The following is a 19,165-nucleotide window of genomic DNA, read 5'->3' on the forward strand; positions in this document are numbered from 1 at the left end:
TTTACTATTTGTTAAATATAGTTTTTTTTTTGTTCAATAAATGTTCCTTTTTTAAATTGTAAATTTTAAATTATCATGATCATTGTGTCATTTTTATGATGTAAATTGAGGGAGCAAAAGCAGTATCGGCTCCAAATATCGGCTCAAGAAAATCGGCAGCTCGTATCGCTCATCGGCTAAAGCTGATGGAAAAAAATCAGTATCGGCACTAAAAAATCCATATCGGTCGATCCCTAGTGATAACATCATGTTACTATTAAAATCACTGCTTACTATCTGAACACTTTAATAAACCCCATATACAGCACTTTTATCATACAAAATGATGGCTGAATTTTAAACTATCAATGTTTTTAATATTACTACCATCTTCCAGAATTAAATCGCTCTCTATGCTGGTCTTAAGAAGCTAAACGTTTTAATTTAATCTGCATTAAAGCCCTGCGGAGTCTGAAAGCGTGTTTCCACCTCATATATTCAGTTTGCTGAGGAATACTGCTGCAGCATCAGAACCCGTTCTCTTGTTTTCCTGTCGTCCTCCTGCAGTTTTAATGATGTCTTTTGTGACTGCGCTTGGCTAGTTTTTGCAGAGGTCAGAAATCACAGAGGAACTGAAAATGAACAGCGGTCTCCGCCAGTGAAGGGCAAAGGGAAACAGACGCACGTGTGAGGAGATTGAGAGAGACCGCCTGTAGGTCATTAATTTGCATTTAAGTGGGTGAATCTCATTAGATCATGTGCAGGTCACATTTCCACCCCAGAATCAAGAGGTTTGATTTCTCATTGATCTAATGAATCCAGACACTACTTTACTCTAGGGATTTTTTTTTTTTTTTTTTAAATAATTACCTCTATTTTAATGATTGCATTTCAGGTATTCCTCACTTATTGGTTACATGTGTACTCATTGGTGGTCAGATGTAACCATACACCTTAACTATTTTTCAATTAAATGTTCTATATTTTAGTTTAATAATATTGATTGAATATTTTGAGGAGATCTTTTGGTACTAAATAGGCCTATTATTTGTGCAATAATTATGGTCCATTAATGACCATTTAATGAATTAAATTAAAAGAAATACTTCTAATATATTTTTTCCTATTTCTATTACAATTAGTGTAGTAATTAATTGGCATTGGATTTCTCCAGTTTAACATTAGAGTCATTATGTGTCTGGAAAAATAATTAATTTAATTTGTGATGCCATGGTTTACCCACTATAGATGTCTGTATGGCTCTTTAATCAATATACATGTATCTAGTCTACTTGCTCAAAAGTATTGCAGATCATAACTGCTTACTTATTTTTAGGTTTTGCATTTGAATACATTTAGACATGATCAAACACCAGATTTCTTTAAAAATATTAGGATGCAAGTTATTAATGTTTTAAAATTTCACATTTAATGATACTTATACAAGCACACACAAGTGAATATTAATGAATGTGAGCAAATATCATTAAACATAGTTTGAAATAGTACTAAAAAGGCAAACTTATTTTTCCTTATATGTACAGTAGGCTATATACATATGAATTGATACTGAATCAAGATCGAAATAAATCGATATTTGTGCCAATCACCAACCCCAAATGCCCAGCCCGCCCACCACCACAAATTGGTTTCTAATCTGTGGAAAACACTGGAGTCGCTCATTATAACGTGCGTTTGAAAAAGCAACACGTGTCAAATCTTCACAAACTAGTAATGTGAAGCGTTCATAAACCTGTTGTCCAACAAAATGCGTTTAATAACATGTTTTAACTCCCTTCATACAGTCAGTCGAGTGTTTGTGAGCTGACGTGTCGTCTTATCACAGAATGAGGCAGACGATGCATTATTCAATAGTATATAGTGATAAAGTCTGTGTCAATCAGCACTGCCATGAAAATGCCCGAGAAGGCTTGAAGAACTCAAATACGCCATATCTTGCTGCAGTCTTGTTTATTGTCTTCATGTTTACTCAGGCAAAGCGTTTCTATCTTCCTTTTATTCAGCCTAGCTTCGCTTCACATTAGGGATTTCCTGGAAACGATTACTTCTCTGAGGCAAATGTGGAGTTTTTGCTCGAGGGCGCCCTCTGGCCTCCAGTATGAATGAAACTTTTTGGTAACAAATGAGAAAAATAATAAAATTCTCTCTAAATGAATACGGATTGTCATTTACATTTAAGACATGGACTCTATTGCCCTCGTTTGTAAGTCGCTTTGGATAAAAGCGTCTGCTAAATGACTAAATGTGGACTTTAAAGCTACACTGTGTGATATTTTCCCCCATCTAGTGGTGAAAAGGTATATGACCATTCAGTGAATATTAGTTTCTCTTCCTCTCAATTCCGATTTCGTTTTAACTCCTACGGTGGCCGATTTAGTCCAAGATTAACATGGCTTCCAGTTCGACCTCGTCCACATTCGACACGGTGCCATCGAGTGTTAAAACGGCAAAGGCGAAGCTTGAATTTACGGTTATGTCCCTCTTTGGCTAATGTACTTTCAAGATGGAGGGGCAACATGGCGACCCGCATTCAAACCCCTCACCCGTATGTATTTTAAATGGCATATTATAAACTTACGAGAATACTTTATTACTTGAAAGAAGTAAATATACATTAATGAGCACATATATTTTTGAAAGAACTAAGTGTTTTTAGCTAAGAATAAACTAAAAAAGTTACACAGTGTAGCTTTACGAAATTGACATCACAGATTAAAAAAAAGCACAGAAGAGCCACTAAAATATCAATGCCAAATTTCAGTCCGGACTCTTCAAATGTTTTTATTTTTTGTGTAAGGCACCACAATACTTAGTAACAGTAAGGGTTTAACAGAACTATAGTTTATCTGCACTTATACTACGGGGCCGTTGAATGCTTGAATCTGATTGGCTGATGAACGTTCTGAGGTGTGCAATGATTAGTATTTTCTGGGAAACGCACAGTGAACATAGTTCCAGGCAGCTCTTGACCGCATTACATTTCCGTATCACTTCGCCAAATGATTTCAGTTATGTCTTTACAGCCGACAACAGCAAATAACCAAAACCCACAACGACACTGACCAATCAAATCAATATAGTAAACAATAAGATAAAAAGGACAAATTATTTCCATGTTTTATTTCTACAAAATGACGTTTAATTATATAAGAAACGCACATTACTCTCGTTCTCCCGCTCTCCCACTCAAACGCGCACACACACAGTGCGGACACACTCGCACAGAAACGCGATGTCAGCGCTGCTCTGATGATTTTATCAGTAAAATAGTTTAGCAACTTAAAAGCAACCAGACATTTCTCACTCGCGAGGTAACGTTAATAAAGGCGCTGTTCTTACAGTTCCGTAATAGTTGACGCTGTTGAAAGAGACGCAGGCTCTCTCTCTCTCTCTAATAACTGACTGCATTAATAACTGCATTAGTCTGCTATTAGTGGCTCAAGCCTCCACAACCAGCTTTAACATGACGTTTCGGAACTAGCGAAAGAGCGGAAGAAATGGTCCTACTCCCAATAGAGATTTAAGTACAAAAAAAACGTAGAATTATTCAAAAAATAATGCACACCCGAGGTGTAATGGCCACTCCGGCCCGTCGTCAATTATTCCTTACTTAACAACAAATTTATATTCCAAGTATTACATGCATAAAAAAACTGCATCTATTAACCTTTAGTGCATGAGGATGAGGAAGGTATAAAGACTTAAGTCATGTTTTTTTAAATAAAATGCATCGAATTTTCATTTATCAACCTTGAGGAAAAAAATTGCATCCTCAACAAAAATTAAGTGCATCTTTTAAAGGAACACGCCAACTTTTTGGGACTTTATCTTATTCCCCATATCCCCCAGAGTTAGATAAGTCCATACACACCATTCTCATCTCCGTGCCATAACTCTGTCTAACACACCCACCGCTAGCCTAGCTTAGCACAAAGACTGGAGGTAAATGGCTCCAGCTAGCCGACTGCTCAATAAGTGACAAAATAACACCAACATTTTCCTATTTGAAACCGTTTGATCTCCAAAAAATCACTGTAAGAGCTGAACAAATAAAGCAAAGAAGTGCGCATTAACACCTCGTACACAAACTCTCTCTCTTCATAGCATTATCATTAACATACAGCGAAATACCCAAAAATACTCATTACAGATGACAGTAAACAAGAACATACACACCTTATGCCTTTTCGGGGGGTGCTTAACAAACTGCAAACTTTAAATCTGCCTAACCACTCCGATGAACCGCGAGCTCTCACTATCTTTCCGTAGACGACAACGTCCGTCAAAATAAAAGTCCCTACTTATTAAGACAGATAATGTAGACCTTAAACCTATTTAAACACACAGAAATGTCAAATGTACACAAAAAAACAAGTTATAAGAGAAATCACAATGAAGTCTGTTACCAAGTTCTCCGTTTAGTAAACGAGTTCAACCCAAGTGCTTTGGTGACGTTACTGTTGATCATCTGTCCATCAGCGTATAAAGCCCGCCCTGATGATTTGATTGGTCCGAGCAGCTCTGGTTCCAGCATAGTTGCTCCACAAAGTCCAGACCGAACTTCCCGACCTCAAATGTTGTGGGCGGGGCTTAGTTCGGCTGGCATCCTGTCTAGAATCTGACATGTTCTTGACGGATTACATGAGATTCATCCGACTGTCTCTATTAGTAAAGGGCAGTCGGTTCTTCAGAAAGGCAAACCGTGGCTCATGAAGTGAAGGAGCGCCGCTGCCAGTAAGTCATTAGATCAGTGCGACCTGCAGTAACTCACTCAGGGAAGGCTTGAGTTACAGGAAGCTGGAGGCGAAAGGCTCATGAATGGAGATGAAGTGAGATGAATGATATTCGTTCGGAGCCTTTGGTTGATGAAGACGGCTTGCTGAATAATCTAAGCTCGTCAGTCCTCAGCCTTCAAGTGTGTTTTAAAAGGCAAAAACGGTTCTATTTATGACCATATTAAGACTTCAGTCACTGCTTGTTTCGTGTATCATGATGATTAGTGTTGCAAAATTCCAGGACTTGGAAACTTTCCATGGGAATTAACGGGAATAAACTTGAAATTTGAAAAATTGCAGGTTAGCCTACTGGGACGATTCCGATATGCCATTGGATCGGGGAACTGTCAATTACTGTCAAAGATGAAATCAAAGAGCTCGGTCAATGCTTTGGCAAGGTAATGTTTTTTTTAACCATACAATAAATCTGAATTCAAGCTAAACACCAAATAAAAAAAATAAAAAAACAGGTACAGTAAAAAGTGCACATCTGTAATTTGTTAAGGCAGTATTTGTGGAAGTCGAGAAATAATGCTGTGAAATGGGCAGATAGCATTGCTCGGTGTGTATGTTAGAGGCAAAATTCGATTCCTTTCATTTCCTTTGTTACTTCCCCTGATTAACCCCTAGACCAGTGGTTCTCAAAGTGTGGTACGAGTACAGCTAGTGGTACGCAAAGAATCACTAAATTAATTAAAGTTAAAACACAAATTTTAATTTAATCATTATTTAATAATTTTATTTACCTGTATGTAAGCACTGTGTAGTTTTAATGTACAAACTGTGTATTTACAGTGTTAAAGTGACTGACAACAATAAATCTTCTTAGGAATAAACTGCCACTGCAGAGCTGTAGCTGAATAGTTAGGCCTACTACGCTACTGTATTTTAATGTTGGTCATTATGGTGGTACTTGGAGAGCCAAATATTTTCTGAGGTGGTACTTGGTATAAAAAGTTTGAGAACCCCTGCCCTAGACAAACGGGGGTTGTAACAAACCCCACACTCACTTTAGAATTATGATATTATATTTTGACTCTATAAAGCTTTCTTCTCTTGCTTGCACCTCCAAAAAGGCTTAGCGGTGTGTTATTTAAAGGGGAAGTTCAAGCATCAGCGAGTATTAAAGACCACACTGAATGAAAAAATATATAAATATATATATTCACTCACTCACTCACCTAAAGGATTATTAGGAACACATACTAATACTGTGTTTGCCCCCTTTCGCCTTCAAAACTGCCTTAATTCTACGTGGCATTGATTCAACAAGGTGCTGAAGGCATTCTTTAGAAATGTTGGCCATATTGATAGGAGAGCATCTTGCAGTTGATGGAGATTTGTGGGATGCACATCCAGGGCACGAAGCTCCCGTTCCACCACATCCCAAAGATGCTCTATTGGGTTGAGATCTGGTGACTGTGGGGGCCATTTTAGTCCCGTGAACTCATTGTCATGTTCAAGAAACCAATTTGAAATGATTGGAGCTTTGTGACGGTGCATTATCCTGCTGGATGTAGCCATCAGAGGATGAGGACATGGTGGTCATAAAGGGATGGACATGGTCAGACACAATGCTCAGGTAGGCCGTGGCATTTAAACAATGCCCAATTGGCACTAAGGGGCCTAAAGTGTGCCAAGAAAACATCCCCCACACCATTACACCACCACCACCAGCCTGCACAGTGGTAACAAGTAGGGCTGTCAAAAAAAAATTCAAATATTCGTCGAATTTACAAAAAAAAAGCACATTCGAATGCAAAAACTGTGCATTCGAATTTTTGGTAGAGGCACGCGAGTCATGATGATGACGTAACTGACGCGGTTTGTTTATCCAGTACAGCGGTGCGGCTGTAAAAAGGCGTAAAAATTGGCAACCTGTTCAACGGCGTATTCAGTCAGACACAGAGCAGTGCAGAAGAAGGCAATCACGGCTTTGGAGCATGAGATGGATATAAATGAAAGAAGATTCGCTACCCGCTGACGAAAATCCTCTCAGTCGGTGGCAAAAATCATGCGGTATAACGTTATATGTATCCACATATTGCGCAGCTGGCAAAGACATACTTGATCATACCTCACCAAAAAACGCTCAGCACTCGCTGCAGGTCAAGTTGACTGTTTGGTGTTTTTCACCAACAATATGTAGATGTTTAGTGAGTGGAAATGGATTGTTTCTGAATGTCCGTTTGCTATTTTGTGTCCACATTACGTTGCCTGTTGAAGCGTGTCTTCTCAGGTTGCAGTTTTATGCACTTTTGTTACCTAATTTTCCTTACATGTTCATTAATGAAATTATATTTTATTTAATAATTGTTTAAAAAAAGTTAATGCACTGTAAAAAGTGAATTTAATTTCAATAAAATATGCGATGCTTGATTTAGTTTACATTTGCTTGTTGCGCTCACTTGTGCCCTCTTGTGGCCATAGGAGACAATACAGTACATTTTTCCATCGAACATTTAAATATTGCCTTTAGAATTCGAATATAATTCGAATTTTGCTAATATTTATGAAATCGAATTTAGCTTTTCAGACATTTTGACAGCCCTAGTAACAAGGCATGATGGATCCATGTTCTCATTCTGTTTACTTCAAATTCTGACTCTACCATCTGAATGTCTCAACAGAAATCGAGACTCATCAGACCAGGCAACATTTTTCCAGTCTTCAACTGTCCAATTTTGGTGAGCTTGTGCAAATTGTCGCCTCTTTTTCCTATTTGTAGTGTAGATGAGTGGTACCCGGTGGGGTCTTCTGCTGTTGTAGCCCATCCGCCTCAAGGTTGTGCGTGTTGTGGCTTCACAAATGCTTTGCTGCAGACCTCGGTTGTAACGAGTGGTTATTTCAGTCAAAGTTGCTCTTCTATCAGCTTGAATCAGTCGGCCCATTCTCCTCTGACCTCTAGCATCAACAAGACATTTTCTCCCACAGGACTGCCGCATTCTGGATGTTTTTCCCTTTTTACACCATTCTTTGTAAACCCTAGAAATGGTTGTGCGTGAAAATCCCAGTAACTGAGCAGATTGTGAAATACTCAGACCGGCCCGTCTGGCACCAACAACCATGCCACGCTCAAAATTGCTAAATTGAAGCAACTGCCATGTGATTGGTTGATTAGATAATTGCGTTAATGAGAAATTGAACAGGTGTTCCTAATAATCCTTTAGGTGAGTGTGTATATAGGCCTATGGGCTATACAGGCATCTGGCTTCACAATGATATTAATTTTAATCCTTATTAACAAATATAATTTGGCATGCATGTAGGCTATTTGTTAATTTAATACCAATGTTGCTTTTCAAAATTTGACTCGGGGCACCAATAAGGATTTCGCCTAGGGCGTCAGAATGGCTAGAAACGGCCCTGTTAGCCTATAACAGGGAACTTAAATGTAGTTGTAGTTGAATAATTTTATTCAACATGCATGCTTTTTATTTGTTCAAGGAAATAATTGATTCAAGATCGATTCACAAATAATTCAGTTAAAGCTGCACTATGTAACTTTTCCGTCCGCTAGAGGTCGCCTGTTCAAAACAAAGGTGTAGTTTGATGACGGCACGTTTGAGCGCAGAATCTTGGGTCATGTGGTCTTCAGCTCACAGCCGGTGGGAAACAGTCAGGATAGGACTCGGGCAGAAATCATGTTGATGTGATTATTAACGTTCCTGTAGTGAAGCAGAGCAGGAGCGAGTGTTGTGGAGCTGAGGAACCGCTGGAGCGATTGTTAATAAGATGAACGCAACACACGCCTCGCGAGCAGCGGGACTTTTATTATGACACAGTCGGCGGCGCCACTTCCTCTGGTCATGAGTGTGAGGTAACGCAGCTCTGATGATCATATTAGACACATCTGAGTGTGTGTGTGATGTGATGACGTTACTCTGTGTGTTCTCTCAGCGGCTGCTGTGACACTTGTTCACACTGCAGTGAGAGTAAAGCGTTTCTGCAGAATAAAACCGGAAACCCGAGGGTAACGCAGATATGATGTCATCGACAGGCCACGCCCTCTCACGTCTCGATTCCTCGGTTAAAATAGCAATTTCTCACGATTTACAAATAGTTGGAAACATTTGGGATATTGTAAGCACTCAACTGAACAAAATCTATAACACTGGCCTAGTGGTTTTTGGATATTTTACTGAAAACATTTTACATAGTGCAGCTTTAAAAATGTTTATTAGTTTGCATGCATGTCTGCTTATGACCCAACAAAATGTTTATATCTGTTTGTATATTATACAATTTGTATAAATTATTAAACATTTCCAATTAATTCCTGTTAAAATGTCCAAAATTCAGCTTAACTTCAGGATGTAATCAGGATTGACAGGATATAATCGCCCCTGATCAGCGGCTGTTTTTAGGCAATCGTCTGATACTAAAAATAATTGCTTTTATCTGCTGATACATCGGTGCATCCTGAGTGTGTTTGTGCATTGCTGTGAGATTTTGTACTAGACAATAAGACATGCCTTTGTTAAAATGTTATTTTCTGTTGTTGGAAAGTTAAACTAAACTCCTTTCACTTTGTTTTTGTGGAAAGTGGTGGGAAGCATCAGCTCGTCCATGTTTGTGCGGCACTCATTTTGATTTCTTGTCATCTCTCCCCTCCCTTTTCTCTGTTTTGATAGGAAAACAAGTCCGAACAAAACTCTCTCAAGCGTTCAACCACTGGCTCAATGTCCCAGAGGATAAACTTCAGGTAAGGGTTCATTTGTGTTCATCAAGAAACGTTCAGTGCTGCAGGATTGACAATATTGTTCAAACACATCGTGGAAGGAGGGAAACATGAAGTTCTTTGAATTGACTTGATCATTCAGCAGTTCATGCTTATTTTGAGGCAATTCTCACCAAAAAACAAAACATGCATCTTAAATTTTACCATTTCTCCCAATGATTCTCATTAGATTCAAAGCCCCGCTTTGGTTCTGACCCGTCATGATGCAGAAAGTTACATGTATTTATAATGCATATATTATAGATTATCAGTAAGCAGTATCTAAACTTGGATCTGTTCAAATACAATGCACAAGATGAGTGAATATGAGTGTTTCGTCTTGGCTCAACTCTGTACTACAGCTGTTGTTTGTCACTTGGGCTGAGCGGTGTATATATCGAGTTTAAATACGGAGTAAGTTCTTTTTGCATACGTGTGGTTTGTTCCAATATTTTTCCTGTAAATTTTGAAAAAATGATTTGTGATTTGTTCTTAAAATCGTTCATATGCACATTTCTCGCACAAATGTGTATGTACGCATGCTAAGTGAATGAGACCCAATATGACTACATGGGTTATATTTACAAGGGCTGGGTAAAAAATATCGATATCTCGATTTTAATCAGTTCTCACTTTTACAAAACAATATTGATTCTTAAATCCCAAGAATCGATTAGTCATCCTGTTTTCAGTTAATGAATGAAATAAACATTGTAGCACGCCTCCCATCCAATAAATCACTATAATCTTTGTTGGGCTGTAATCAACCAAAGAAAATCTTGGTCGACTGAAGTCCTGAAATTTTCGACTAGAAATTACGTAAGGAAAAAAAAACGTTAAATGAATTAGCTGCAAACTGTGCACAGTACTTGGTAGCCTTGTTGTCTGCCTAAATGTATTATAAATAAACATAAACAACTAGTAGGCTATTTGCAGTATATTAAAGCGTTTTTGACCTGATTATTTTGCACTGAAATGAGTCTGACAGCGTTGCATCACGTGCACCATCATAGCCTATGATTTCCGAAAATCTAGTACTATGTTGTCAACTAGTGATATCATCACAAGAACTTTTGAGGAATATGCAACATAATTTAGACAATTTTTTTTTGTCATATGTATTATAAAAACTGACAGACACTATCATTTCAGCCGCTCTGTGAACACATGATCAGCTCAGCTTCACGGCTGAGACACGAATAGACTATTAACTGAAAGCTTTTACTCTTAAACACAAAAGGCACGTCCACTTAAATAAAAAAGGAATATTTATTAAACAAGCCAGATCAAGAGCAGAAAAAATGCTCACTATTAAATAAATAATATACAGCAAACTAGCCTAACGTTACTTCAATCTGACTCTCTTCTCCAGTAGGGTTGGGCATCGTTTTGATTTGAACGATTCTGATTCTGATTCCGATTCTTAGTTTCGATTACGGTTCTTTTCGATTCTCGATTCCGATTCTTTGAGGGGTGGAGTCACAACATGTCACAGGCTCATTTCACAGAGGAAAATTGTATTTTGATTCAATAATGAGTTTTAGTTTTGGGACTTTCTCCGCTGGCATTTTCACTTGCTTTGCTGCAAAGGTGAATGGAGTTTCACACCGAGTCCCGGTTTAACAATAGCATTAACAGCAGTCATATTAGGACTGCTACTAGCGTGGGCAATTTGCGTATAGCTACATTTATCTACGAGGGGGAAAAATAATTTCAGTAACGTTGTTGTTCACCACAATTCGCAATTTGGTCAAGGGCTTTGTTATTACACTACAATCACTTACCTGATTATGACGAGGTGGGATAATGTTAGTTCACCCTGAAATGAAAATAAAGCCATCTTTTACTCACCCAGCTGTTGTTCAAATGCGCGTGTTCCTGTGTGTGCGCACTCCAAGCCGCAGTAGCCTCGTGCAATATTGTCATGACAACCGGTACACAATATTCACTTAAGGAGGTTATATTATTAGTATTATTTCTTATCATATACGTTATAGAAAAGACGAGAATCACGTTTTTTTCTATTGAGCTTGATTTCTCAAAATGGTGCATGTGTGTGTGCTTATCGTGGGTGCAATGACAACAGTGCGAGTTATTATTGTAGGCATGAGCGCCTCATAGTGCACACAGAGGAGCGCGCTCAGAATAACGGCAGAGCTCATGTGTTTTGACTGAATAATACGGTTTTTTTCTGGCAAAACCTTATAGTGTGCCCCCTGAACACTTTCCATATGGCGCGCGTCTCCCTGTATCGTTGCGTGATACATTTGTTTATTTTTTGTAATGTTTTAGCTGATCGCCATTCACTGCCATAATAGGAAGGAGCGCGTGCAGGAACCGTATTTTAAATGTCATAGGACAGAGGGCACTGGAACAACATCAGGGTAAGTAAAAGAAGGCTTTATTTTCATTTCAGGGTGAACTATCCCTTTAATAACGTTGGTTAGCGCAGGGTTGCCCGAGCAAACAGACATGCACAGCATTTCAAACACTACACTCGTTAATTTATACACCACATATTTGTAGTGCATCCTTCCGTGCAAGAAATAAGTTTGTCATATGTGTTGCACTGTGCCGACCCAGGCTTTTTTTTTTTTTAAGTGAAATAAAGCCACACTTTTGAGCGCCCCTTACCGTGCTCCATGGCTGCAACAGAACAAACGGGCGCGGCAAGCACTTCCAAAAACTTGCGCGTTTGGAACTAGGGCTGTAGCGATACACTAATCTCACGATACGATACACGATATTCAGCTCACGATACGATATATATCACGATATTCAGCCAACGATACGATTCGATATAATTCGATACACTTACATCATTTTCTGAAAGATTTAAAGGGGACAGAGTGATTTTGATGACATCTTGTGAGTGTTTCATTTACTTGGATTGAATTAACTGAACTGAAAACTAAAATCATCAATTACACAATATATATGTCTCTGACGGGACAGAGAGTCGACAGCTTGCAAATGCTGGACAAAATGAATCAAAGATGTGTTGAGAAAATTAGTTCCATTTATTGAAACCGTGCAAACTGTAGCTTACAAGCCTTTGAAAAGTAAATAAAGTGCAGTGTTGCAATTAACAATGAAGTTTTAAAAGTAGCAGCAAGTGGCCTGTTCTGAACAGTTTCTTTGACAGCTTTTTTAGCTTGACACTGACACTTGTTGGTATTTCCAGAGTATTTCACGTTTGTGTCACAGCTTGCAAACCAACCGCGATGCTTTGTCTAAGTCAAGGGTCTCCAACCTTTTTTCATTTGAGAGCTACTTTTTAAAAAAGAAAGTCAAAGAGAGCTACTCATGTTATATAATACTTAAAACTCTTAAATAATGCATCATAATTCTCATATTAACAACTATCCAAACTGTTTTACACCTGAAAGAGTATAGTAGTAGTTCCAGTAGTCGGTACAATACCACTATTTTTTAGTTTTTAGTTTGTTTTATTATATATGATGATAATCATAAGTAAATAATACATAAACATGTAAAGGCTGTATGCTGTTTAAAAGTAAACATTGTTTATAAATGAAAGATCAAGTGAAAAATAAGCAACCATTAATAATTATATAATTAGTATTATTTATTTCATAATAATTATTATTATTAGTAGAGACGTATTATTATTACATAGATACGTAGCTAAATTTACTGTAGGCTACAATCTGTAGTCAATCTCTTCACGTTAAACCGAACTTTTATTTTGACAGCTTGCCGTGATTACCAGTGTCTGATGTGTTCATGATGATATGACAGTGGGTGCGCGTCTCATTCTCATTCAGCTCCCTAGTTCAGTCAGGGCTCAGCCCATTGACTCATGTCCTGATCAGTGCCCTGACTACTGAACCAGGAGCACAATGAGACGCACCCAGTTTTCTCAAATTAAACGGTAAATTCTCATGAAGTGAAGGTTAATGCGTTCGTGTCGGCAGAGACTATAAGAGCGAGTGCGCGCGCGCGCTCGTCATCCACACAGACGCAGAGCATGCAGGAGTAATTTTGCAGTTTATTATTTACAGACACTAGTATATATTCGGCTTCAGTCTGGAGCCCTGCGCTTAAATGAACACGGAAGCGACTGAACGCAGCTGCTATGGTGAGCTATTTTTAGAACAGACCCGCGGGCGACTCGTGTGGTCCTTGCGGGCGACTCATGTTGTTGACCCCTGAGTCTAAGTCATCGCTTTCCTTCTTCTTTTTAAACCCAAAGTGCTCCCACACATCTGCTTTTAAGCATGAAGGCGCTGGATTTATATTCGCCGCCATTTTTTTGAATCTCCTCGCTCTGACTCCGTAAACAAGAAGAGGTAGACGTCGGCGTCTGTGTAAAGTTAGTAGTGCGGGTAACTTGCTCTACAGCGATACTAGCTGCTGGCTGACCAAATCGCTCTTCCTGCAACGCAAATGGAGGTAAACACGGGGGTTTGAATGGGACTTATGTATCGATACTCGCGGCTTAAAAAAATCGATACTTTCTTGGGAGAAAAAATATCGATTTATATCGCAGAATCGATAAAATTGCCCAGCCCTATTTGGAACCGATGATCGGAATCGAAAACAAAATTTCTAAACGATTCCAATGGCATCGTTATTTTTTAAACGGTTCCAAGTTGGAACCGGTTCTCGATGCCCAACCCTATCCTCCAGTGGGTTGGGCTAATCCAAAAGAAGTGAAAACAAGGGTGTGTCCTGAAGTCAGACTGTTACCTGTGAAACAGGGGTGCTCTGAAAACACCCCCATTAGCAATTAGTGCTTTCCACCTGATGAAATGAACGCAGCAACAACAACAAAAAATCGACCAATCAGAATTTTGGTCGAGCCAGAACGTATCGACTAATTAATCGACTAATCGACTGGGAGATTACAGCCCTACATCTTTGTGCTTTATTACTATTGATATGAAACAGGCTCAGATTTCAAATTATGTCTTTTTTTACGAAATTCAAAATTCGCAACCTCTGGTTTCTTCCGCTGAAGAAAAAAAAATGAGCGAACTCATTTTTTATTGATATCGATTATGTGTCTATCGCGATACATATCGTTATCGCTTTATAGCCCAGCTCTAAATTCAAGTCATTCAACGTAGCTCTTGGAGTTGGTTATATTTAGGGTCTTCGAGTCACAGGTGTAATCCACTTTTTGAGAGTTGGATCACCCTCCATCTCTTTACTGTAGATACAACATAGGCCTACTGTATATTTATGCAGAAGAAAAAAAATGCAGAGATATATACCGTATATCGTCATTCAGTCAAAAAACACCAAGATTTGTTTGTCCATATCGCCCAAGTCACTACAGGCAAAAACATGTTTTAATGCCCTGGGGCACTCTTTGACTCCATTATTGGCAATGTTTCTCTAATGCGATAGTGTTTTTTCATTGTGCTTCAGTTTAAGATATTGTAATATGATGATATTTTTAAATATGCATAAGCTATTTATTTTGTGGAGGGCTGATGTGATGTGTACATGTTATTGACAGGCTTTGTTTAGATTTGTGTCTGTTCCTCATGGCATTCGTGTGTGTGTGTGTGGAAACTGAACTGAGTGAAAGACATCTAAGGCGTCTGTTAAATTTACCGTAATGTCTGTTGATTTTTCAGTCGTCTTGTGGCTGCCGAGGACAAAGTTTAAACAGACGTAAAGCAGCAGATCTGTTTCACTTCTGCTTCAGCTTCGTGCTGCTCTCTGAAAGTCTTTAACAACCTCCTGTCTTTGTTTGCTAATTAAGAGAACAGTTGTTAATGCGTTTGTCTTGAATCAACGTTTAACATGACTTATGTTAATTAAGATTTCTTGTACCAGTGACGTAGCTTTACATGATCCTTTTGCACTCTCTCTCTGACCCTTGCCTGTTTCTGAATTTAATACTTTTATATGTAAATGGACTCGGTTATGATATTCATATGTATTTGTTGGTGGTCAGATGTCATAACCTCAATTTGCATGGCATGATGGTTTTCTTGTTACTGCATTTCATCAGATTACACAGCTACTTTTAAACGTCTGTCGATTGAGACGTGTTTTTTTTGTTGTTGTGCATACTGGTCTTTTCCTGTTTTGTCTTTGTGTTTTTTCCCTGCACTGGCATGGCGGAGACTGAAAATGATCAATGCAAATGGATTTTAGCTTTTAACCATCACATCATGGGCCATTTTCAGCATTCTGCCCTTCAAATTGAGTTGTAGCGTTCATGACGGGGGATCGTGTTACAGCTGAGAGAGAAATAAACGAGGAATCGAGAAGCTTTTCTTTGATCAGGGATTGATTTTGTTATTTATTTGCAATCATGACACTTCGACCTCATTTTGTGCTTTGCAGAATGAAGAAAATTAGGCTAAATATCCAAAATATGTTTCCCATATAATGAAAGTATTATATCAGGGCTCCAGGCTGACATTTGAGAGCAGTGGCACCAGCACCTGATTTGGAAATTGATCATAAAGTTAATTTAATATTAATAAAATTACTATTGTTTTGCTTTTTGTTATTAATAATATTACATGTTTGTTGGAAATTTATCAGTGAAGCACTGCGCTTGAATTAATATGCTGATAAAATTAACTTTTATTAACAACAGTAATGTGCAAAAAACTAAATTTTTATTGGGAAAATGTAAATATTCTACTCTTATAAAATGCACTTGTTCTTCTATAGTCTCACACTGAACTGACTGACAGCTTCAGGGATTATAAAAGCAGCTCTTTACTTGCTCTCTGTGCAATTCAGTCACAATTTTTTAAGATTTTTTTTTGTTTTTTTTCATGAGACTCTGGGGAGTGGAAACGGCTAATAAGCCAATAAGTGTCTCCTCTGCCGCCATCAACTGGTTATAGTGGTCATTTCATGTCTTTTTGTTTTAAACAAAAGTGCTTGTTTGCCACAAAGTGTTAGTTTTCCTTCACCTTTAAACTTTTAGTTTAATAAATCATCACATTAAAAATAAATAACATTAAAATTGGATGTTTAGAGTTTAAGTGCTGGAAAAAATGTGAAGCTCTTGAAAAGTTTTTTTGTTAGTCTGTACTAATAATCCAAATGGGTCCGAACAAACAAAGACACTTAGTTTTTACATTTTGCATTTTTGTTCAATGTTACATTTATTTGCAAACGTTTTTAATTGGTATTCATGTAAACCCAGTCAGTTATGTCTTAAGTAAATGTAAACAGTTAATCATCAATATAGCAGTCCAATGACCCTGCTGCCATAATGTTAATCAAACAACAAAAGACAAAGAGAAAATCAAGACTAACTTTAGTACATTTTAATAAGAATCACTGTAATACTGTGAAGTTTGTTTTATTTTACATTTAATTGTTTTATTCAATTTCTATAGTATTTATTCTTACTTGAATAATCCTACTTAGGAAAACATATAATTATCGTGAAATAAGATTTTTGTATCGCCCGCCCCTAATCATTAGCATTTGGTGATGCCAGAGGCATTAAATAATTGATATACAATAAAACGGGTTAATTTGTGTTTTTCATGCACTTGTAGTAATTAAAGTTCTACATATACATCTATATTCATTCTATTCTTTGAAACCATTTTTGATTTGAAACTAGTTGAGGTTCTTTTGACAAAATAAAAATGTTAAATTGCAATAGAGAGATGTAATATTGGTGTTTTTTTGTTTGTTCAATTTTCTATTGCCTTTGCTTTAATGGGTTGAAAGGTTAAAATATTAATATAAGGTAAAAATGTACAATAGCAATTTTTAATCTTTTTTCAATTTAATTACTTTCTGGACTCGACCGATAAGAACTCGGACTTGAGTCACACTCGGCCCCTTTTGGACTTGATTGTTGAAGACTTGGTTTTGACTGGAACTCGACAAAGGTGGACTCGCACCAACACTAATATAACCTGTAAGATGACCAGTTTGCACTGAGAAACGCATCTGTCTAAGCGCATAGGGTATGTTAAACACTAATGCATTAACTTGAAGATTAATTGAAGACTTCTGTTCTGTTTCCTCCACTATTTTTAGACGCATTTTGTCCATGTAAATGCATTATTCAGTGCTGTAATTTAGCGCGACTGGTGGAAGTTTTCCGTGCACCGAGGGCAGACCCGACTAATCGATAATGAGAATCGTTGTCTGATTTCCATAATTGACTAGCGATTGATTGTCACAATAGAGAAGACCTCCGTTTCATGCTGACTTTAAGTTGTATGTATATATGATGTGACAGGACAGATATTAGCCAATCAGCTCCTCACGTAAAACCTTGCGAGCGATCATAACTCGCTTGTAACTCATCCGGTGACTAAGCTATGCTAATCTTGTCATTGTGAATCAGCTGATCTCCGTCAATGCGCTGTTATCTGCTAAGTCCGTCAGATCACATTCAACCGGCTGTTCAACAGCTCTCCTTTTATCCTGAATATTTCATTAAAGCTCTTCAGACAGGGGAAAGTCAGGAACGCTGTTTTACGGAGCCTGTCGTCTCCGCTTCCACGTTTATTTGATCCTGTGAACTGAAAACAACCCCTTTTGGACGTGTGTAATGCGGTCGGAGGTGTAGTAGCTCTAGTTGAAGGGTTGTTTATATCAGGATGGGTTTTCTGCCGTACAGAGCATTAATTTTTAATCATTCCAGCAGTTTTCATGTTCATAATACGGGACTTTTTTAACACCCATTGTGTTTGCTGTAATGTAGGTAAGAATCTTTTTTTTTGAAGATTGCTCTAATAAAGTAGATTATTTGATTTATTTAGATTTTTGATCATAGAAATGTAATTAATCGTTTGCTTTGTCAGAAATTCAGTTGAAGTCCGAATCAATGATCGTTTAATTTGCCTCAAATTTGCCGAAAACTCATATTTTGGCATTGCAGGCACATTGTGATTGATTGAATGATGAATATGCACTCATTTGCCACAATGTGCTGGTCAATTAAGTGATGCATCTTATCTTGGAAGTCACTAATGGGGCTTTTTTTTCTATAGATGTGCTTTTTGTGGGGCACAGCTTTTCACAGTGACAGATCATGACGAGTCCAGACCCAAAAATGTACAAGTTGTCCATGTGTGAGGACCCAATGACGCACGGTCTTTATTCAATCTTCTCCTCTGCGGTGCAATGTTTGTGATCAGACACGTGAGAATCAATGCCGTCTGTGCTCTATTTTTGTAGTGCATATGATTTTATTGTCCATTTTCAGAGCTTCAGGGAACGGCAAGATTGCCAGTGAATTATCAGAAATTTTAGAATAGATATTGTATGGCTTTAAATATAGTGCACACGCCACATTTGTGTAGCTTGGTAGTATTAAACCACATCCTCTCTTGCTGTGTGAAAAACTGGAGCTCAGACATTCTGCCTAAGATTTAGGGCTCGACGATTAATCAAAATAAATGAGAAACTATGACTTGGTGTGATTTCATTAAAGTCTGTGGGTTGGGTAAATAAATATGTGCTGTATGTTTTATTGTAATCATTTCAAAATGAATAAATGAAGACTTAGATATTAGTATCGTAATTTCTGTTGTACTGTAAAATAAAAAAATAAAAAAATATGTATTTTACAGTGCAGTACTGTTAGTGCAATAGTAATATTTCAGTAATTGTTTAATATTTTGATTAAATAATATTAATAATACAATTTTATAAATTGTACACTTTTTTCCCCCCCAGTAAACGACTGTTTAATCAA

The 19,165-nt window shown here is 37.7% G+C and overlaps 1 protein-coding gene across 2 annotated transcripts in view; it reads left to right on the plus strand.

Annotated features, from left to right (window-relative positions):
- ggps1 (geranylgeranyl diphosphate synthase 1) overlaps nucleotides 1–19,165 on the plus strand; it is a 49,117-nt gene that overhangs the window by 17,107 nt on the left and 12,845 nt on the right. For both annotated transcript variants that reach the window (XM_079843702.1, XM_079843703.1), the window contains exon 3: nucleotides 9,410–9,480. In XM_079843702.1, the coding sequence (XP_079699828.1) occupies nucleotides 9,410–9,480 (71 nt within the window). The remainder of the gene's footprint in view (nucleotides 1–9,409; nucleotides 9,481–19,165) is intronic.

Source organism: Gobio gobio, assembly GCF_949357685.1.
Source record: "Gobio gobio genome assembly, chromosome: 18".
Lineage (NCBI taxonomy): Eukaryota > Metazoa > Chordata > Actinopteri > Cypriniformes > Gobionidae > Gobio > Gobio gobio.